The 22,614-nt window shown below is 39.5% G+C and overlaps 1 protein-coding gene across 3 annotated transcripts in view; it reads left to right on the top strand.

Annotated features, from left to right (window-relative positions):
- The window catches only part of Spag17 (sperm associated antigen 17), a 195,771-nt gene that overhangs the window by 65,856 nt on the left and 107,301 nt on the right, over positions 1–22,614 (top strand). For 2 of the 3 annotated variants that reach the window (XM_010631186.2, XM_010631185.3), the window contains exons 5-12: positions 8,835–9,021; positions 10,554–10,748; positions 12,463–12,644; positions 15,311–15,472; positions 16,596–16,665; positions 16,867–16,979; positions 21,991–22,128; positions 22,216–22,329. In XM_010631186.2, coding sequence (XP_010629488.1) covers positions 8,835–9,021; positions 10,554–10,748; positions 12,463–12,644; positions 15,311–15,472; positions 16,596–16,665; positions 16,867–16,979; positions 21,991–22,128; positions 22,216–22,329 — 1,161 coding nt within the window. The remainder of the gene's footprint in view (positions 1–8,834; positions 9,022–10,553; positions 10,749–12,462; positions 12,645–15,310; positions 15,473–16,595; positions 16,666–16,866; positions 16,980–21,990; positions 22,129–22,215; positions 22,330–22,614) is intronic. The other variant, XM_033758259.1, reaches the window with a different exon arrangement.

Here is a 22,614-nt window from a genome sequence, read left to right as displayed (position 1 = left end):
GCAGCTAATAATAGTTACCTACCATTTTGACTATTTGGTACGGCATTGAGCCCTTGATATGTACTATGGTTTCATGTTTGAAATGACTTTATGAGTTTCAGAGATTTATTCCCAAATTTCAGTTAGTACATCTGAGGATGTGAAACTGCAAGTAATTTCCCAAGGCCAAATAGCTGTTTTCAGCAATGGAGCTGAGATTAAATTACAGAACTGTCCAAGTTCCTCTTCCAAGTGTCTCTCAATAAAGATGAAGTGATACTCGGGGCTCACAAGCAGTAGGCTGCTGCCCGGAGATGTTTCTCACAGTACCAGTGACTTGGCCCAGTGTGGTCCTACTGATGACATTGCTGACAACATCGGAAGGTTAGATGTGAGCAAGGGAGCAGAGAAAGGAAGGAAACTCACCAAAGATGCAGGCCACCAAGCAGATAACCACTGATTCCCGAAGCAATTCTTCCTTCCTTCCTAGTTCTTCCCTGCCTGTCCAGAAATGACCCAGTCTTGTAGAGGATATTTCACGAGACTTCTTGAGATTATTTCAGAAACGCTCATGCCTTCTCTCTGCTCCTTTGGCCGGTGAGGTAGAATGCCACTGGCTTATCTGGTGTCTCAGAGCCACGTGGGATGCTACAGGACGCAGACCGCAGACCCAGCCTGCACTACCACCATGACACACAGAGACGGCTGTGTACTGATTCTCTGAATTAGTAACTGCACCCTGAGATGGCAGCGTGGCACCTCAGGAAATCCCTCAGGGTCCTAATGACTGTATTCCTGGGCAAGTGAAACCAATGCTACACTTCTCAGTCTGTATTTTCTACACCACAGCGGCTTACTAAAAAAACAAGTTCTTCATTTGACTTCATGCGTTACGTTTTTTTTTATTGAGCAGAAATGTGGGAGAAGGAATGAGAAGGGAAAGGAGGTGGGATAAGGTAAGAGGAAATAACTGGAAATTATAGAAGAAGTAAAACACCATACACAGTTCCATAACCATGCTATAGTTAATGTTGTAATCATTGTAAAATTAGTTTACTCCAAATTTTTCCATTAAAATATATCATAATCTTTACTGATTAGCACAGTATCCTCAAGCATTATTATAATGTTCTATTGATCACCATAATTTTCCTCTGTTACTGAACTTTCATTTCCATATCGTTAGAGTAAGCTATGTATTCTGTATCATAGAAATTCTCCATATTTTGAATGATTTCTTTAGCATGAATTAGTGGAAGTAGATTAATTAGGTCCAGAAATGTTCCTATAACTTTTTGTTTCCAAAGTGGGTTCTGAAACCATTAAAACCCAGTTCTGTATGGCCACCTGGTAAAATGAACCTAGAAATCACTGTGTATTATAATAATCTTGGAGATTTAACAGCACAGTATGTACTGTTTTATGAAAATAAGTCTTTTTAATATTGTTTAACCTGTTTCTTAAATTTCTCAACCCCGTATACTTTCTTTCAGTCTATCTCCAGGCTTCCCACCATCTGGGGCCAGTAGAACACATATGAGATGTGAGATATGAGATAGAGTGGCATCTTGAAAAGCAACTAAAGCAGCAATCAGAGAAGACCCAGTTTCTCATAGAACACATAATAATGTGAATTGGTTACAGTTTCCACGAGCGTGTTTTCTTATCCATGTCCTTAATATCGTTGTGAGGATAGATCACATAGAAAAAACAAAATTATACATTCATAATGTTCATTATTAGCTATATGAATAAGGTGAAGTACAGCTACTTATCATCAGCTCCTTTGCTGTTTGCCTCCCATTGATAAAGAAGAATGGGAGAATGAACACTTACCAGTTGTATTTGAATTTTGACATAAAAAAGTCATTTAGAGGGCCAGGGATTTAGCTCAGTAGTGCCACCGCCTGCCTTGCAAGCACAAGGTCCCGAGTTCAATTCCCAGTACCACAAGAAAACAAAACAACAACAAAACTCATTTAGAAATAAATATATGATCTGAAATATTTTGATGTTCCAAATGACTAGGTTGCCTTGTTAGAGAAGGAAATTTTTTTCTTTTTCCTTTAGAAAGGTAATAACTTGGGATTAAAGATTCTAGGTTGATAACACTTGTTACTCAACTGAGTATGTACGATTCTAACACTAGTTTTAATTACCATTAAGACGAGACCCTTGCATCTGCTATGTAGCTTAACTGGTTAAGAAATCTCTGTGTCTATCCAAAACCTTCTCACAGTGAGAGGCATCCAGATGCTTTCTGTACATACTTCATTTTAAAGAAAATGTATTCTGTAATGAACTTGACCTCCCCTTTGGATGCTGGAGAACATGTGTTCCTCAAACACGGTGGAGACAAGGATTTGGGGATGCTTCCCTCCTAATGTTTTTTTCTTGAATTGGCAAGGGTTTCCTCTGAATTTTTTAGCTGTGAGCAGATGACTGTACTGTGGTAAATGCAAGGAATATGTTCAGAAATCCACCAACAACTCTCCCAGACCTGGAGCCCAGGAGGACCCAGATTCTTCTGTCTACACCTGTCTTCCACTGTACTGTTTCTCTGCATCAGAGAATCCTTTCTTTACCTGGGAAGATCTTTACATGAAAATATTTCTTGAAATTGTACCACCTGAAGACTCATCATTGGAAATGGAAAACATGGGATACTAAGTTGCTTAGAGAGAGCAATGATAATTATGTAAAAGAAGGTACACAAAATAATTTGAAAGAATGTATCAAGAATCATAATGCATTTTTTTTGCTTTGCTTCCTGCATGTACTTTTTTAAAAATAAATTTTATTGATACATTTTAGGTATACAATGTAGTGACATTCATCATTGGAAATTTGTACCTTTACATAATGTATCTTAGTTCATATGTTTCCCAACTCCACTGCCTTCCTTCCATTTACAAAGACTTTGTTTCCATTTTTGTCTTTTCTCATATTAATTCCATTCCCTTCTTTCCTTTCCCCAACCCTTGCCATTTTCTGTTCTGCTTTGGAGCTTTTCTTCCTATTTCATGTTCTGTATTGTACCTCTTGTTCCTTATGTACACTTTCAATAATTCACACCAGAGAAACTATTTGGTATTTACACATCTGTCCTATTTACTTCCAAAAGAATCCAAAAATTCATTTGCAACAAGGAGAGACCTAGAATGGCAAAAGCAATTCTAGGCAACAAAGACAAGATAGGGGATATCACAATCCCCAACTTAAAACTATATAACAAAGCTACCGTGATAAAAACAGGGTGGTACTGGCAAAGAACAGACCCAAAGACCGGTGGGACAGGTTAGAAGATGCAGAAAAACTCTAAATATACTCAGCCACCTCATCTTTGACAAAGGAGCCAAACACCCTCACTAGAGGAAAGATAGCCTCTTTAATAAAGTGTGCTGGAAAAAGTGGATTTCAACCTGCCAAAGATTAAAACTAGACCTGTATCTCTCACCATGCATTTGTAGGTGGTAGGGTTATGTTGAATTGTGTAAATTCTTTATATTTTTTTAATTTTCCAATAATGATGATTTTATAATGAAAAACATTTAAAGAAGTGATTTAGCATCTTTGCGAATCCTTTTTAAAAATACTCCTGGTGAAGTTGAGGGAAGTAGACAAGGATCATTTCCTTGTTAGTGAAATTCGGTTTAAAGATCCTTTCCTCCAGTCTCCCAAGTGTGACCTTGCTAAAGGAATACAAAGGCAGAAAGAAAGAGGCAGAAGACAGTGAGCAGAAGGAGTAGTGAGGGAGGATGAGCACGATGAAGAAACGAAAGAGCAAGGATTACCAGCCCCTGAAAAGAGAGAGCAGGAGGGCAGATAAACACGGAAGAGAGATGCAAGAACATCAGAGGCGAAGACCTGCAAGAGAACCACGGGAACGATATTATTTAGGGCTTGGGGTCAAACCAGCTTATGTCTGCACCACAGCTGTGTGTCTTAGGACAGAGTGTGAGTTTTAATTTAACACCAGTTTTTAAAGATTTTTAGTAGTGTTTATAAGATAGTGTATGTTTCTAAATACCTTCACCATGGAGAATCAGTGCATATACATATTGTACCTTCAACCTTTTTACTGCCTTTTACCCTGCTCCTTCTCATCTGCCTCATCCCCAGCACCCCTGCCATCTTCGCAAAGTCTATCTCCCTGAGAATCTCATTTTTAAAGATGTTCACTTTATTCAGCAAATATCTATGAAATGACAAAATATATGAATGAATGCATAAATATTTGCTCTTCTAGGTAAACGTTAGATGAGTACCTTTCTTCAGATCTAAAGATTTTTGTTTAAAACTGTTGGGAGACAACTACACTACTGTTGTGAAAGTTCCTGGTAGATTTTGATGGCAAAAATACAGACTTCCCTATGGATGGCAAAGCCAGCTATCTGCCAAGGAGTTGTGCACATCCTGTTAATGTGCCCTGAGGGAACCTTGCTAGTGCCTAGAGGCTATCGGGTTTGGGCACTAGCTTGGGCTCTGAAGGAGCACTCAAAAGAGTTGAGGCATTGAGGCCTACATACTGGCTTTACCCCTTTCTAGCTCTGAGATGAAACTGTTACTTGTTCTGACAAAGCTTCCGTTTCCTCCTGAAAATAACACTAGCCGTGAAGACTTACCAAGATACAATATCTGTTATGTAGTGAGCACTCAGTAAATAGCAACAGAGTGGTATTGATGATCATGATGTTAACGATGATGAGAGACAGCCATGATTCGGCTAGCTATTAACTAATTTACTGTTGTAAATATTAGTCTTATAGGAAAGAACTATGAGCCTTAACTCACAGTTTTCTCCTTGTAGACAACTGGTAGATAGAAAGTCCCACTGTCTGTCAGGATATTATGCAGAGAACTTCAAGTCTAACCCAAGGAGTTAGTTTAATGATTTACATGTCTGACAACCCAGTGCTGCCACAAACACTTCCACAGTTGCCCAGGCCCTTGTGCCATTCTATGACGAGGTTCTCTGCTTCGGACAATTTCAAATGAACTCTGCTATTCCCTGCCTTTCTGGCTCCTCTTTTTCAGTGTGTTTTATGGTGACCAGTGCTCTTTATTTGGTTTCTCACTTCTCTAATGGTCCTTTCCTACTCCACCTGAGTCCTTTACTCTCATGGCTATTTATCAGTCTTACTGTCACCAGCCTCGAGATCTCCCACTCTATTACCTTGGAAATTTTTTATTTCTTCCTTTAATTATAACCCAATATCTATCTCCTCCCCACAGAATTTCTTCAGCTATATCCTAACTTACAATCTATGGATCCCACCAGTTTCTACCCATTGTATGACTGCTGTTTGTTTACCTTAGACTACAAGATCCCAATTATTGTCAATCACTTATTTATACATTTTTCATTCCCTTGCTTTTCTCTCCTTCTATAATAATCATTCTGCAAAACTCCTGGGATGAGCTCAGTGACCCACCATTTTCACATCTGCCCCTGAGCAGCTAAAGATAACTGAGGCATGCATACAGTGCAGCAAACTAGTTTTGTTTTAAAACAAACAATCTCAAAGTTTCTGATAATGCGTCAACACTGACAGGGCTCTTTTATATTTCTTTAATATACCATTCTTGCTCCCTCACTCTCTGAGATTACTCTTACCTTATCCCTGTTCCAACCTCCTATGTCTTACCTACCTAATCACCATTGCTGACTTTGCATCATTCTTTGCTTGAAAATTTGAAACATTCTCTCAGTACCATCGAGACCTTTCCCTTCTTGTACCCAGCCTCCCATCTTCCCCTTGCTGCTCTTATTAAACCAAGAAATTTTCTCTCTTCCTACCAATCTAGATTCACTGACATGTGCTCTTGATCAAGTCCCATTTGTCCACCTCAAGAATTTCAGCTTTTCCCGGACCATCACTATCACCCTGTCTCCTGGGTCTTTCTATCAGCTGTAAGCTCACCGTGCATACATTTGACTCCATGCCCCTTCCATCTTCTCCCCTAATGAGTCAGAGCTCTGGCTTCCCTTCATGACCAAACCGCTCAAAACTGTTATCCACACAAATGGTCAGCCTGTTGTTACAGCTTCCCTGTCTACCATTTCCACACTCAGTCCTAAGTGCTTTTTCTGAAGTGATCTACAACTCCCTCTACTTGTATTTTTTTTTTTTTCATTTTCCATCGATCAGTTGTCTGGCTTCACACTATATTTTTTTCCCCTCCATTTAGCTACTTTGTCTCTTCTACTGGAGTCTTCTGTTAACACATGGTTAACATTCGAGGTTCCAAGATCCCAGACTTAATTCCCATATTGCTTAGGAGCACTCAAGGTGATTCATCTCCTCCCATCCAATAAATATCTCTTCTAAGAGGACAGTGTGGGTATTCATCTTTCTCCTTGACGTCACATCGTCATCTCAAATAAAGCATAACCACATTCAGTAGTCTGCATGCCTACAGTAAAAACAAGTTTGTATCCAGTCTTCTCTATTGCCATAATGCTAACATCGACCACCCAGTTGCTCAAACTAAAATCCAGAACATTAACTTTGGTATACTTATTTATAAACTTTTAACTCCTACAGTTTCAATGCCCAAAATGAGTCTCAATGCAACACTTGAATGTGAGTCTCTATACGGCCTCATTTGAATTATTGTTGGAGTTTCCTTATTGGTCTTCAGATTTCCAATCTCGCAGATTCATAGTATTTTCCTACCTGACACCTTTTTAAGACTTCTACTGAATTTTTAATAAAATATAAAGTTGTTATTCCTGCCTCTGAAGCCTTGGATGGCCAGGCCTATGCCCTGCCTCCTGCCCCCCATCTTGAGTCACTCCGCGCTTGCCCATTATTTTCCTGCTTTACCTGTCTCCTTTCGGTTCTTTGAACACACACAGCTTCTCCATGCCCGAGAACTTTCCTGCCTGACTGATTCATTTTTCAGGTCTTAGCTCTAATGTCACCACCTTAGGGAAAATCCTTCCATCCTCAACTTATGAGAGAAGTCTCTCCTGCTGTGTTTCTAGTACCTTGTCCCGTTTTATCCTTCATAGCATTCACTAAAGATTTATAATTATATTTGTATGTATCTGTTTATGTATCTCCTTGTCCTTCTTCCTCCATGGGCTGTGAGCTCATGGCGGCAGAAACCAACTCTGTTTGAAGGACCCATGGGCATCCAGTGCACAGGGAAACACTGGGCCCCTTCGCACCTCTATACCTTACCTGTGTTTTTAGTGCTGCCTCCAGCCAAGGCTGTGAGTGACACGCACCATCTTTACTGATGCCTCCCTTTGCTCCTGAAGAAAACTCAGGCAGAAATTGAAGCTCATAAAAAAAAAAAAAAATCACTGTTTCACAAGCGAGTGAGTAAATGAATACCGGCATCCCACACATTTTCAGAACTTCTCTTCTCACTAATATTTTATGATTAAGATTACCTCATTTATGTCATGAAGAATAGACTTAGATGTGTGAAGTCTGGCAAGCTGACTTTGGCATTGCCCTCCTTTTCTACCCACCCCTTTCCTGTCTGGTGTGGAGCTGGTTCCTTGAACTTTCACGTCCACCCCAGGGATGTGCTCTTTCAATCTTGGCCCTTAGGTATTCTAAGGTGTTATTTTACCACTTGCATATGCTTTATTCACACTGAATCTCTTTGTTTTCTAGAAACAATGGGGCCCTCTCATAGCCAGGGCCTACCTTACCCCAAAGCTGTGTGTGGCATACCCTTGCCTGTACAGATGTTTTTCTCTGCTGCCAAAGAGCAGGTGTTGGGAGCAGCAGTCTTGCCACTGTTGGAACCACAGGTGCCACACAGAGAGGGAAAATACACCTCTCTTCTGTGTTATATTTTGCTGTCTGGGTGCCACAGCACCATGTCTTCTACTCTCCCAAATCTAACGCATCAGACTATGAAATTTAGTCTTTGTGACCTTAAGAAAATAAACATCAAAAATCCAACATCTCAGTGCAATAATTTCCATTACTGTTGTTTTAACCTTCATGTATGGAAAAATAATAATGTAAGCATATTCTAGATCTTCTCTGTAACTATGCTAGGATCTAGGGCTGCCTTATTATATTCATGAGCATAACCACTTTGTATTTATAAACACATGAATTGAAAGCACAATTGCATGGTGAAATATAGCACAAAGTCACAATTGTTTGAAAAAGGGGGAATGGTGGAAAAATTAGGTCTTTACAGAGTATGTGATGGTCTAAGCATGGCCCAGAGCAGTGTGTTGAGAACCTGTGCGACCAAATTGTTTTATGCTGCTCCCATCTTTGGATGTATCAAATAACGTCAAATAACCATCAGTTATCGGTGTACCTTTTAAAGTAGGGCAATAATAAAAATAATTTGTTAGTGTTAAGTTCTCAAAAGAGTGTTTTAACCTTTAAAAATAGTCAATGCATTATTAAGTGACGAGAACTACTATCAAGGAGACTTTGGGGGAACAAACTGTTCTTTCTGCTTTCCTGCTTCACTTTTGATTTTTGTTTTGTTGTTTTCACTGATCAACCCAAACTACTTGGAGACTGAGATATGCTCTCCAGTTTGAGGGTAAAATATACACCTAAATTCCTAACAAGACAATGTAGTCAAATTTATCTTCCTGCCCCACCTTCAAACAACTGAGGTGGATTGATTCTCTCCCAGAAGGTTTTTGTGTAAGCACCTTCCTTTCTGGCCCTTGCTCCTCCAGTCCTGGAGCCAAGATGTAACTTCTCACAGCTTAGTTTCAGACTGGTATCCCCACTATCCTGGCTTAACAAATGAATAAGTGAAAATCAAACAAGAAGTACAAGATGGAGTGAAAGAAAGAATTAAAGCTCTTGCTTGCTCTCCTTACTATTTGGAGGAAAAAATATTCTTTTTTTCAGGTGATAGAAGAGAGGTCAAAATTAGAGATGGATAAAGGAAAAGCAAAGCCTTCCAAAGAGAAGAAGTCGCCAGGTGCCAAGGGTGCTAAAGGGAAGGGAAAAGATCAGCTTGAGGTCAACACAGCTGTTAAGAAGACCACTGAGTTAAAACAAAGGGGAGAAGAGGAAGACACCAAGTATTACATTGGTCAGTGAGGTGCTGCTGCTGCTTGTTGCCTTTCATGTTTTCCTTTATGACCTGTACCATAACTTGAGAGATTATTCCAATAACTATGCTTAGTCTTTCCCACTATTTTCATACTCTGTAAAATTATGTCACTTACTTTCCATAACACTTTAACACAAAACTCTCTTTGAAATTCATTTATGTTTTTACCAAATATTTATATAGTATGTGTTTGTCAATGCACATTTACCAATGTAGGAAGAGATAGCAAGAAGATTGTACCACCAAAGAGCACACTATCTTGTTGGGAATGTAAAGTCAGACATAATTATGAAGCGAAGTAAAAAGTAACTGTCATAAGCAAAATAGAATTGTAATAAAATCAGGTCACTTAATTTGAGACTCACACAGAGCACACAGCTTCCTAGTCCCAACTTCTCTCACTATCATTTTGCCTGAAATAGACCAGCTAGAATATTTTTTCATGTTGGATTACTGACATATGATTTGTCCTAGGCAGCTATGAGTTATTCACTACTGCCTTCTCTTGAACTCAAATGGAGCTATCAGTTATTATCTGGGTTGGATTAATTTATCATTTTGAAAATTATAGATTTTAACTTTTTAGCAATTTTAGGTCTATTTTAAAAGAATAGCAATGAACTTTCCTGTTCTTGCATTCAATTCCTCTCAAATGTCTCTGTTCTAAATTCATGATTTAAAAGTTCTAATATGACAAATTCCCTTGGCTAATATCAGCACTGATCGGTGGTGATGAGAGAAAAATAATTTTGAAAGTTAAAAGGTGTGCATCTGCTGCATTATTTGTGAGTTGATCTCAATGGGCTATTACAAAATATAGTGTTTTCATGTGCCATACAATATCAATAAAATATAACAATGATTCTCATCCCACTGCATATCATATTCTAATATAAACTCGTGTTTTAATAAAATGGTATAACCAGGGCAAAATACGAGAAATGTTTAGGAAAATGAGCAATATGTATTTTACAATTTTAATGCAATGACTGCATAGTTGTTACATAACCAGTACTCAGAATCCACACCAACTCACACAAGCGCATATAATACTTAGGTAGGGAACACATCCATATTCAATATTTCCCTCTCCTGTAAACACCTCTGCTTGTAAAATACCACAAAGCTGCAGCTACTTGTAACTCAGGAGGAGTAAAGCCAGATGTTGCTCAAAGGAGATTAGAACCAAAAAAGTTATAGGCTAAACTCTGACAAAAACTAGAGTACACATTTTCCATGCCCTTCAGGCCCATGTATATATGTCCTCCTATTACTCCTAAGTCTTATTTGCAAAAGCGATCTAATATTTTGTAAAAATGGCTGAGGTCTTCTTACTGGAAGGGTAATAATGAAAAACAGTGAACGGGACTGCATTCCAGCCGACTGGACCATTTTTGGCAGGCCAGAGGGATTATAAATGCATGTGTAATGTATATAGCCATTGGACTGGCTGGGCATAACCTGTTCTCTTTTACAATTACGGCAACTCTTCTTTATGGTATTCTGAACAGATGATGAGCCGGATGATGGTGCCCAACATTACATTATTGTTGTGGGCTTCAAAAATCCTCAGCTACTAGCCATTATGACTGAGCTTGGAATTCCCATAACCAGTGTGATTAAAATATCTTCAGAGAATTATGATCCTCTGCAGACACACCTGGCAGCAGTTAGCCAGCAGCAGGAAGTTTCTCTTCAGCCAGAAGGTATGCAGGCTGCTATACAACTAACTGATTCCTTCAATGTTACCCACAATCCTTAAAGTACAAATGCAATCTGCTGTCCAAGACATAGCCATATAAAGCATACATCATTAAATCCTTTCAAGACTCTGCTTTGCTATTTATTCTGCTCGTATCAGCCAAGAGTCATACATCTTGTAAATTAAAGTCATCCTCTGTGTTTATACCCCTGTGTAGCCACAGAAAATCTAGGACGCACGTCAGAAGAGTTGGTTGTCCAACTACATTTCCCGTGAACTTTTGTAACTTCTTATACACAAAGTGTGGGCTGCGTAGATTACTGGTGAATGAATGAATCAGTTCTTGCAAAAGTCACCAATGGCCCAAGTGACATCGTAGCCTGGGAGTCTTGCCCTGCTTGTTACTAGCTTGTTGTGGTAAACTGAAGGGGACACTTTATCTTGTTGGTCGTGGACTCGAAAGTTGTGGAATGAAATTCCAGTCACACTACCATTCAGTCATTTGAAGCCCTGGGGATCTGCATCTCAGGGAAGTGTGCTAGACTCCCTCTATGGGAAAGGTAACAGAACTGAGATTTCATGCAAACCTGTGTTTCCAAAAGTCTCAGCTCTTCTTCCCTTATGCATTGCTTTTATTGCTATTTATTAATAATATTTGCATAGTCTCTTGTAACCATGTCCCAATTTCTGTAACACTACATTGTTTTTCCAAGTGCTCTTCAAAATTAGAAATCACTACCCTTGATGACAATAATAGCTATCGTTTATTGGGCATACGTCTTAGGACTAGATTTGTAGCTTTAAGCTTTAAATACATAGACTCACTTAGTTTTCATGATGAGCCTAGCAAATATGCTTTATTATTTCCATTTTTCTAAAAATGACTCTCAGACTAGAAGCAGCTATTAGGTAAAAGAATTGAGATTCACACCCAAACTATTCTTGAGTATCTCAAATGGTAGTTTTATTCAATAATTTACTGGTGAAGCTAATGAGAAAATGTGGGATAAGTATGAAAAACACTCTCTATAATAACATTTAATTTAAAAATAAATTAATACAAAATAGCCTTTAGAATAGAATAATATCTTGGTATCATAGCATACTATTTAATTCTAGATATAGTAAGAATAAATTCTTAAGTATTTGTCATTACTTTACAGTCAGATTGCAAATGCCCAACGAAGGCAGTGCTATTTTAATATGACCAAAAGTTAACAGAAGCATAAATCATTGATCCAGTGTGGTTTTAGCATTGTGAGAAGAAGTAAATCAAGAACTTTTTAAAATCAGTTATGTAGCAGACACAAATATGATCAAAAAGTCATTTGGCAGAAAGACTGGCCCTATATAAATGCAGCCTAAGAGTGCTAGAAATCTTCATTATCTTTAGCTTCCAAACTGTATGGCCTTTTCATGATCATTCTGGGCCTCAACAATAAAAGGAAGTGGTACGATAAAGTCACATTTAATATCAGCTTTAGAAATAATGTGTTTGATTTCCTAGTTCTATTGTTCACCTTCAAGAACTTTTTAAAATTATATCTTTATTTTATTAGCACATGTTTGCAGCATATAGTGATTATATCATTGTTTTTATTTGCCCTTTTTATGTTATGGGACAAGTATTTCTCAATGCATGCGACTCTCTGTGTCTAGTTAAAGTCGGAACATATGCAATACTCTCATTTTGCAGTAAAACATATCGCTATTCTTAGACAAAGAAGCTGAAAACTTGAAGATAGAGAATGCCATAAAAGAACTTGAATTTTTCTGGAAATATTTGGACCCGATCCTGAATAATGAGAAACCGGAAACAAATCTCTTCGACGTTGCTCGACTGGAATATGTGGTCAGAGCGGCTGATCTCCCACATGACTGGTCAGACGGCGAGATGTTGGTCAGTACCTTCACAAGTGCGGTCCGTTTACCTAGTCCATTCCTACCACAGATACTCCGCGAGCACTGCCTATATAAAAGTGCAGTAATGGTTCTGATTCTGTAGCTCATAGTGTATGCATGAACGGTAAAGATAAGATGCGGCAGATGAAGATAAATAATAGTGATTATTTTATTTAGTAACACGGGGCTTTGTTTCATGCCCCAACAATGCTGAATCAGTAATAGCATCTCAATAGATATTGACTGAGGAAATGGTGAAATTTCATATTCTCTCTCCTTCTGTCTCTGTCTCTCTGTCTCTCTGTCTCTCCCTCTCTCCCTTCCCCTTTGTCAGTTCAAACATTGCCTTTCTAATCTCTTGCTTTTATTGCCAAAAATCTTATTTTTAAATATACTTGACCAACACGCTCTACCTTTATTAGATTCCTTGACCCTGGCCCAACAGCTGACAGACACTTCCTGAGAACATTCACTGGCCCCTGCTATTGAGGGGCTTGCAGAGAAGAAATGTTAAAGCCATGAAACAAAGAAACAGTAACTAAGAGGCTGTACATCCCGGTGCTAGGTTCTGTGAAGCATACTCCTAAGTCTCCTGTTCATTCAAAAAGGAAGAAATGAGATGCTGGGAAATGTAGGGAATTCAGAGAGCCGGCAAAAGCTTTCTTTTGTGCACTTTCTTTACTCTCTAGCACATGCTGAAAAAAGATCAAATGTGCTCAACCCAAAATAAAGTACATTCTGGGGCATCACTGGGGCATAAAGGCAAACACCATAGCAGACAGTTGTGACTTCAGAAGACTTGGCATCATCTCTGGCATCCTGTTTAGTACTCCAGTGTCCGCAGTTTCCTACTCATTAGATTAATCATTCCATTGTAATGAAAGACGTGGTGGTAATTGTTTTTTCAAAATACAGAAGAATTTAAATGGTGATTCAAGTTGAGAAAAAGTATTTTATGTTGAAAATGTATTACTAGCTCAGTTGAAATATGAGGTATGCTAGAACACTGACTTCAGGCCTAGATGATTAATGTTCAGCATGTCTATTTGGCCATGAAGGCAACTGTCATCTGAAAGTATTCAGCTCTCTAGAGAGTCAGCGCTGCACTGACCAGCTGATCCTACTGATCTCCTACCAGCTCATTTGCAAGTGAGTAATGAGCATCATTTTTACGCCAGGGCTTTGGTCTGAGCCCAGCTGAAGTAAACTTTTAGAGCCCAAGCGAATTTGTGAGTAAAGGAGCCACACTTGAGGACGATGGGGAAAGAGAGCCTTCATAGCCATTGAATTGAATACTGAGGATCAACTTTCATTTTAAATTTAAGATTACCTAGCGAACAAATAATGACAAATCTATGTTCAGTGGAAACAGACCAAATACATGATGTTCATACACTCAGCTTTATCTGTAAATTGATAATGGCCTTGTGTCCAAAGTAAAATCCAGCCAAGGAGTCCTTCCTCCTTCACAGATGAAAAGCACTTTCAGCTTTTGGCTGCACACAAGCAAGCTGTATACCTGATTTACCAAGGTAATGAAAGCTTTACATCAAACAAATGCCCATCAAGACGTGCTAACTGCTCACCTAAGCCATCTGCAACAACTCAAGTTAAACCCGGGTTGCTGAAATAATTTGCTGGCCTTTAGTGTATCCCTTGCTGTTTGGTTTAAAAATGAATTAACTAAGTTAAGCTAAACATCGAACAAAAGCTTTGCTACATCACCTAGAAATGCATTTCTATTCCAGAATTTAGGCAAAAAGAAAATGCCAGGTTGAAGCTTAACTGAGAAACAGCCAGCATTAACATGAGCATCTGAAGCGGATGGACAGGTGCATCATGATGGGCAGAGCTGTGCGCTTCCCTGGACCAGAGCAGGAGAAGCTGTGCACTTCCCTGGACTAGGCAAGAAGCCCCCTCATTCCACCTTCCCTCTACCACTCAGACGTCAGATGGGCCGATTTAATCCTTCTTTCCTTTTGAGCAGACAGACCCAGCAATCACAGCGTTTTCCTACTTCTGGAAATGAAAGCTCAAGTTATAAAAGCGTCTGATCTGTGCTTGCCTGTCAGCTCATAAAACTCATGAGTATTGTAGAAGCAGGAGTCTAATGGATTCCCCTAGCATCTTTCCCTAACTGTAGCAGAGGCAAAAGGAAAAGGGAAGCAGGGAAAGAAGAAAGAAATGTTGATTGCACATATTCTGTAGTGTTCCCGAGCAGATGACACTTGATGCCCAGCGAAGGACTCTGTTCTGCTCCTGCATAGCCAGGCAAGAAATCATCTGTTGTTTGTCTTTGGCTGAGGATGTCAAAATTACCCAATATGTTTTAGGAATTGAGATGTAAAAAATATAGGCCATGCTGCGGAAACTAACGGTAGGATGTTTTCCACTTGGTTAAAACATTGATTAGCCGTTTTCGATATTAGGCAGCCATCATGTCTGCAAAGAGAACCGTGTGCTCTGGGATGAACAAGAATGGTAAGCAAGGTTCATGGGGGAAGACTTGGGCACCACAGCTGGAATCCAGTTGTTCGGGGATTCAAGGATTCTCTGTCCAATAAACATTTGACAAGCTTAGCTGATAAGGGAGACACAAATCGTGGATCTATTTCCACTACTCTGGAACTAATATCCGGTTGTCATTAATTCTCTCACCTGTAGCTGAAATTGGGCACCATTATTTTTGAAAACGTTGCTTGCCTGATGTATGACACCCTGGATTGGAAAAGGCAGCACCAACATTATCTGGAAAGCACGCAGCTTTTTAATGTCCCACAAGTGGTTAATGAGAAAGCTCTCTTAGAAACCATAGCAATTTCTGAGGTAGGTATGGGCTTGAATGTTCTTAATGGGCAAAATGATGAACTGAATGACTTAATTTTTACACTTATAAAGCACAAAATAAAAATATTATATGAGTACTTGTATTGAGGTAAAACTGCCTGCTGAAATTAAATCCATGAGGGTATAAACTAGGGAAAGGCCCCCAGCAGTGGGCTTTATGGTAGGGTCTTTCTGATTCTTCTCAACTGTCTAACAAAGCAGAGGGTTGTGAAAAAGCAATCATCATTTTTATTTAGCATATACTATGTGATTAGACTGGTGCAAGATACCGACAACACGTAGTGACGACACCTTCCTTCTTCTCCTCACCAAAGGAACCTCTTTAAGAGGAGGTTAGTCAACAGTTTCAGTATAGCATGATGAATGCTCTGAGGCACACAGCTCTGACTGCAAGAGAAGCAGTAAAAAATGGTACCTCACCTGCTTGGAGGAGATGGAGGGTTCAGAGAGAGAAGTCAGAAAAATATTACTACAGTCAGTGACATGGTAAAGGCTCTGTTTGAACTGACTAGTAGAAAACATGATGGACAAAAGGGACTGCTGATATTCTCACAAAAGGGTCAGAGATAAGCATAAGCATGGTGATCAAAGTAACTGTCATGGCACCAGCCAGGACGATGGGGAAGGAAGCTAGTGTTCTCAGGCTCCCAGTGCAAAAGGGAGAGTAACAATTTTAAGGATGTGCAGGCAGGAGGCAGATCAGGAATGTTCTCTGGTGTTGAGTGAACAAGTTTGGTGGGTTTTATCCTGAATGCAATAGAGAACCACTGAAAGGCTGCTGTGGGAGAATGGCATTGTCCGGCATCATCCAGGAAAGAAAATCTTTACTCTCTGTGTACCATCACCCCATCGTCTTCCCAGCAATTGCTTACTGGGCAGTGTTAGAAAAAACAAAACAAAACAAAAAAAAACACCTACACCCCTAGCTTTCTGCCTCCTACACATAAAACCCTTTTTCTTCAATCCTGATACTAGAAAATGATTCTGTAAGTGTGAACAGAAGTATAGTCAGAATTCTGTTGGATCTAATCACACCAGCATCAGCACCTCTCCAATGGGTACATCTCAGTTGTGTGTGTCTCTTTCATTACTATTCTTTTAGGCTCCACAAGTTGTTCCGGGGCCTGGAAAGAAGAAAGCACAGTCTGAAGAGCCACAGATTGCACCACCAGGCACGTATTGAGTTGGCTGCTGGAGCATTGGTGTCCGGAGCTGGGATAAGGATGGCCTTCCATGCTGCCTTCCACTCTCCCCCATCTACAGCTGCGACACTATTCAGTGCACAGTCACAGTTCGTAACTCTGCATGAAATTCTGGTGGAAGAAATGGAGAACACGTCTTCATTTGGCAATGTTGTCTTCTGTATTTTATAGAGACTTTCATCATCACAACTGAAGTAGACATGAGATATTACAATGATCTGCTGAATCCAATTCCAGAGGAATTCATTTCTGTGCCCCTGATACTGCACTGTATCTTAGAACAAGTGAGTAGACCTGAGGCTCTAAGAAAGTCGCTTAATCTCTTTGCTTTCATTTTTTAAAACTATTTTAAAATTATACTCATAATACCTGAATACATTCTCATGCATAGAGATTATCACATTTTAGATAAATGTAGAAAAGTTCATTTATATTCCTCCAAGTTTTGGTAGAACATATCGTTAAAATGATCGCTGTCTAGTGTTGTTTGAAGCAAAGAGGAAGAGGACATGGACAGGTAGATAGGGTGATTAAGAATCTTTAACTATTGCTGGGGATTTAGCTCAGTGGTTCTGCAACCTCCCTCACAGGCACAAGGACCCCAGTTTGATCCCTGTTACCAAAACAACAACAACAACAGCAACAAAAACAAGAGTCTTTAGCTCTCTTTAACATTTTTTTTGTGCTTAAAGATTAAATTAGGTTTTGCTACTTGTAAGGCCAACTTTTTTCATGGGTATAAATACACTCATTTCATTTGGATTTTCAAGATAATACAAGGCTTTTTATATTATTCACCTAAATGGTAGTGATGTGATGGTGATGTAACAAAAGGTGACCTATGAATTGCCTGATCAAATACCTGGTGGGGAAAGGGACAGCGATGTCCCAAAGAAAGGGGCAAAAAAGATACGGAAGTCAAAGAAAAGAAGTGTCACGACACAAGCCAGGACCGCAGGGAAATTCGTTGTTCCAGTCTCCCTGCACAAATTGGAGACTAATCGAATCAGTAATACAACACCTGGTTACGTTCCCTTTCTTGTGACTGATGCTATTTATCTATGGCCTCTCTTGCCTTGGTCGTGGTTGCCAACAGGGTATGTACTAAATTGGTCTTTTCAAAAAAATAACAGTTTCACTGGCCAGCCTTTTCATTTTTTATTTATTTTTCTTTATTATTTCTGTCTACTTTCTTTGGGTTTATGTTACATTTCAGTTTAATTCAAAGTGTACTTTGGGATGGGGATTTAGCTCAGTGGTTCAGTGGCCTGCCTTGCAAGCGCAAGGACCCGAGTTCAATCCCTGGTACCAAAAAAAAAAAAAAAAAAAAAAAAGTGTACTTCATTTATCTGCATTGTTTTTGGTTTACTTAAAGCTTACATTTCCTGTGGAGTGTTTCTTTGTAATTCTCTCAGTGTATTCAGTTCTGAATCCCTTTTCACTTATTTTACTCACTAACTGAATTTCTACTATCTATTGGTGATGCTAATTTTATTGCTTTATAATGCCAGTAAACCTAGTCTGTAAGTTAAAATTTCCTTGGTCTTCCTGTGAGACCTCATTTAGATAGTCAATTTTGTGAATGTTCTATGTATATTTTAAAGAACTTATTATTCATACTACCAGCATATAAATGGCCCTTACAGACACCAGGGACTGACTCTATGTACTTTCAATATATACACTCACTTAATCTTCAAAACAATCCTAATAGCAAGAGCTATTTTTATCCCCCACTTTCCAGATAAGAAAATGGGAGCATAAAAAATGTTTAGTAGCTTTTTCAAATAGGAAGTAGCCGGAATGATTTTTAAACCTAGTCATTATGCATGGACAAGTATCATGACAGCATTCCTTGGCTTTTCTCTTCCTTCCAGTATCACTAGTAAGGAGAATTCTAATGTAGGTCTGATATCAAGGTTTCCTTTGTAGCCCTTAAGGGTTTCTCTTTATAATTGATAATATGTATGCCAGTTAATCTTGTTCATTAAGGAGGTGACTGGATCATGGAGCTGCTATAATCATGAGTGAACTAATCCACTGAGGAGAATGTACTTTTAGGAAATGGGGCCTAATTGGAGGGAGTGCACCAGTAAGGGGAGGGAGGGATGTTCTTTTGAGGGGTCTGTCTCTCTCTCTCTTGACTTTCCCCCATTTTCACCCTTTCTCCTGGCCACCGTGAAGAGAGCAACTTTGGTCTACCGTGTCTTTTTCCCATGCTTCTATCATGGAGACAGCTGACCATGGACTGAAACTTCTCAGACTGTGAGCCAAAATCAGAAGCCTTTTTTCCGTTAAGTTGTGTACAGAATGTACTTTATCCCACTGAAAATATATTCCAAACAACAAGACTATATCTAAGTATATTAGTCAATTTCCTGTTTCTGGAACAAAATGCCTAAAGCCAGTTACACTGATGAAGACAAGAGGTTTATTTAGCTCACCACTTTGGAGGCAAAAAAAAAGTCCAAAATTAGGCAGCCCATTCGTGTAGTCTCTGGTGAGGGCTTTCTTAAATGGGTCACATCACAGTGGATGGCATCGTAGCTGTAGCCCATGTGAGAGAGAACAACCACACAGTAAGTCAGGAAACCAGAGTGAGGGACAGGAAAGACTGGCTCTTTTTATAACAACTCTTTCATAAGAGCTAACTCAAGTTCCCATAAGACTACCTTCATTTCTTCAAGGGAAGCGATCTAGGGTCCACCTCGTAAAAGTCTCACCTTCTAGGGCTGGGGATTTAGCTCAGCAGTTTGGTGGCCTGCCTTGCAAGCACAAGAACTGGAGTTCAATCCCTGGCACCAAAAAAAAAAAAAACAAAAAAAAACAAAAAACAGTCTCACCTTCTCAACACCACAACACTGAGAACCAAGCCCCCAGCAAACTCCAGTTTTGTCCTTTGGGAGGCAAAACACATCCAAACCATACCACTAGGGATAGCTTTGTTTGTTTTGTCCTAAATGTCATTATGATCTGAAGGAATTTTAAACTATTCCCCAGTCACTCTCAGAATTCGTAGAGTACCCCATACAGCCTTCTGTTTTGTTTTGTTTTGTTTTGTTTTTCTCAACTGTATCACTTAATTCTTCTTTTTTCTTTTGAACTTTTTGCTCCAACTTCTCTCCCTTGGTAGTTTACTTTTCATCTTCATGTCTGTGGAGGGTCCTTGTGATCCAGTCTCCCAGGGGCATGGCTTCCCTCACATAAGCCTTCTCTGACCACCTGACTCAAAGAAGTTGCACAGCCCATAAGCAGAGCTGTCTGTCAAATCACTTTGCTTTATTTTCAACAGCTGTTTGTTTTTTTTTTTAATGTGTCCACACTGGCTTCCCCCTATCAAAATGTGAGTTTCATGCAAGTTAGAACTTGACATGGTCGTACTCGTTGCTATACACTCTGCACACGATAAGCATAACTAAGCTATAGTAGGTAATGAACACGTTTGTTAAATTAATGAGCGATTTTAAGAAAATCTTCTTCAATGTCTTCAAATATTATTTTTCCTATCTATTTACTCTAATTATTGGACGGATATCTCCACTTCAGTTTTCCTCCTTTCCTTTAAACTTTCTTTCAGTTTCATCTCTTTGGGACTCCAGCTTAACTTCCTATAGTGTCTTTCTCCAGTACAGTCTAACATGCTATTGAAGTTTTGTTTTAGCAACATTTCTGATTTGTAAGTTCCCTAATTTATTTTTGGCATTGCCTATTCTTGTTTTTAGTTCATGGGTATAGCACATTTATTTCACTTTCTCAGAATACAAAATGTTCATTTTGAAGTTCTTTTCAGGCTCCATCATCTCTCTTATCCCCAGTATAGTGTGCTGTTTACTGATTGCCATAGTTTTCTAACCAGGCACATTCGTATTTGCTTTTAATTAACCCACAAGGTTTTTGAAAGACCGAAGTTTCATTATGTCAATAGATTTGTAAGGGCTCAAAAGCCCTGCAATTTGCAGTGTCATTATGCTTACCATAGTGTTGTTTTATTCAAGTCAACTCACAGCTCAAACATTACTAACCATCCTCTGTGCTCCAGATACCAAATTGGACCACTGATGAGCTCAGTGTGTGATGCACAGAAAGCTCCCAGCAGAAACATGTAGAATGAGTAAAGGCTTGAGAGGAAGGGGATGAAATAGTAAAGTACAGGGGTGATGAGATGGCATTTACAGGGTGGAACATTAGAGTTAACATTTCAGAGCCGGAGCAGCTTTGACTGGTCTTTGATGACAGAAGTGGATCCATCAGATGGTGGAAGAGAGGAAATTGGAAACAGTGGGTGACATTTTTGAAAGTAGGGCTTTATAAAAAACAAAGAGCATAGGGCTGTTTTGTCTTTCTACAGTAGTGGTTCTCCAGAGGAGCTTCTTCGCCTCCCATGGAGCATTTGGCAATGTCTAGAGGTTGGTTGTCATAGCAGAAGGGTACTGGTGGCACCCAGTGTGCAGAGACCAAGGACACTGCTAAACACCCCACAGCGGACAGGACAGGCCTCCGTCAGAGAAGAGCATCTGGTCCAAAATGTCAGTACTTCTAAGGCTGAGAAACCCAGTTGAAGGATACAAAGTCATGACTTAAAGGGAAGATCTGTAACATAGGCACCTCTCTTGATTATGTTTCAACCTCATTTACTTATGTACCATGTAAAATTGAACAGAGCACTTGATCTTTCTCGACTTCACTTTCCTTACTTGAAGAAGACTGTTAACCACTACTGGGCTCCTTATGCCATCAACTTTTCTATTCTTGAAAAAAGACTGATGACGTGGCCTGAACCCCACCTTCTCCACTCAGTTGCACCAGTCATGTAATTTCACTCTAGATTTTTTTTTCCTCTACAAAATGGAAACTAATATCTCCCCAAAAAGATTGCCCAGAGGCTCAAATGACTTACTGCATAAAGATGCCCTACATGGCACCTGACATGTGCTAGGCACTCAGTAAACTTTTATTAAATCCAAAGTTGCACGAGCACTGTGTTTGGTGCTTTTAAAAAAAAAAAAAAAAGAATAAAATTTTTTTTAATTGTCATTTTTACTTCTCCCAGAGCAAGGTTTATTATTTACTATTTTTATTCTGTGTTATCTATTTTTAATGTAAGTATTAGAGTTATATGTACTTTAATACATGCATTGCAAACATTTTTCCTTTCATTTTTGTCATCACCGGTACTTCGTCGCCACTGGTATCTTAACCACAGGAACAGCCTTCGCACTAAGCACAGTGTACCTCATGACTATCAGTAAAGAGCTGACCATCGCACCAACTCCTCCCCACTGCTTTTCTCCATAGGTTGTGGCAACCGAAGAAGATCTCGTCCCCCCCAGTTTGGTGGAGCCACCGCCCAGAGAAGACGGGTTAGACCACAGGATCGCAGCTCACATTGTGTCCATCCTGCCCTCGCTCTGCCTCTCAGAGAAGGAGAAAAAGGTCAGGTGGCAAGCAAGGGCAGGAGATTTTGTGCCTTGAAAAAACATATATTCTCCCTTTAAGCCACTATCATTTCGATTTAAATAGAACCTCCGTGAAGTATTCCTACCTGAAGAGGAGAGAGAAAGCAAAGCGGCACCCAAGGGCCCTCTCCTACTGAACTACCACGACGCACATGCCTACAAGAAGTCCACGCTAAAGGTAATCAGGTGGCCCTAAGGGACACTGACGTAAGAAAGGGTACCTGTACTTCCGCAGTGGGAGGCATGTCAGTTAGGCAGCTCTACCAACCATTACGAGCTGTGACGTACAAAATGGGTACCTGTTTACAATGTGAGACCTCAGAAAGTGGAGATGGATAAGGATGAAATCACGTCACCAAAGAAGCCCTGACTACTGATAGAGATCTAATTAACCACTGACGGTAAACTTGCATGAAAACTTTATTGCTTTGGCTTTAACTGGCTGCTGATACGAGAAAATGGT

Source organism: Fukomys damarensis, unplaced genomic scaffold (assembly GCF_012274545.1).
Source record: "Fukomys damarensis isolate Sample0158 unplaced genomic scaffold, DMR_v1.0_HiC HiC_scaffold_33, whole genome shotgun sequence".
Classification (NCBI taxonomy): domain Eukaryota; kingdom Metazoa; phylum Chordata; class Mammalia; order Rodentia; family Bathyergidae; genus Fukomys; species Fukomys damarensis.
This window is presented reverse-complemented; position numbering and strand designations above follow the sequence as displayed.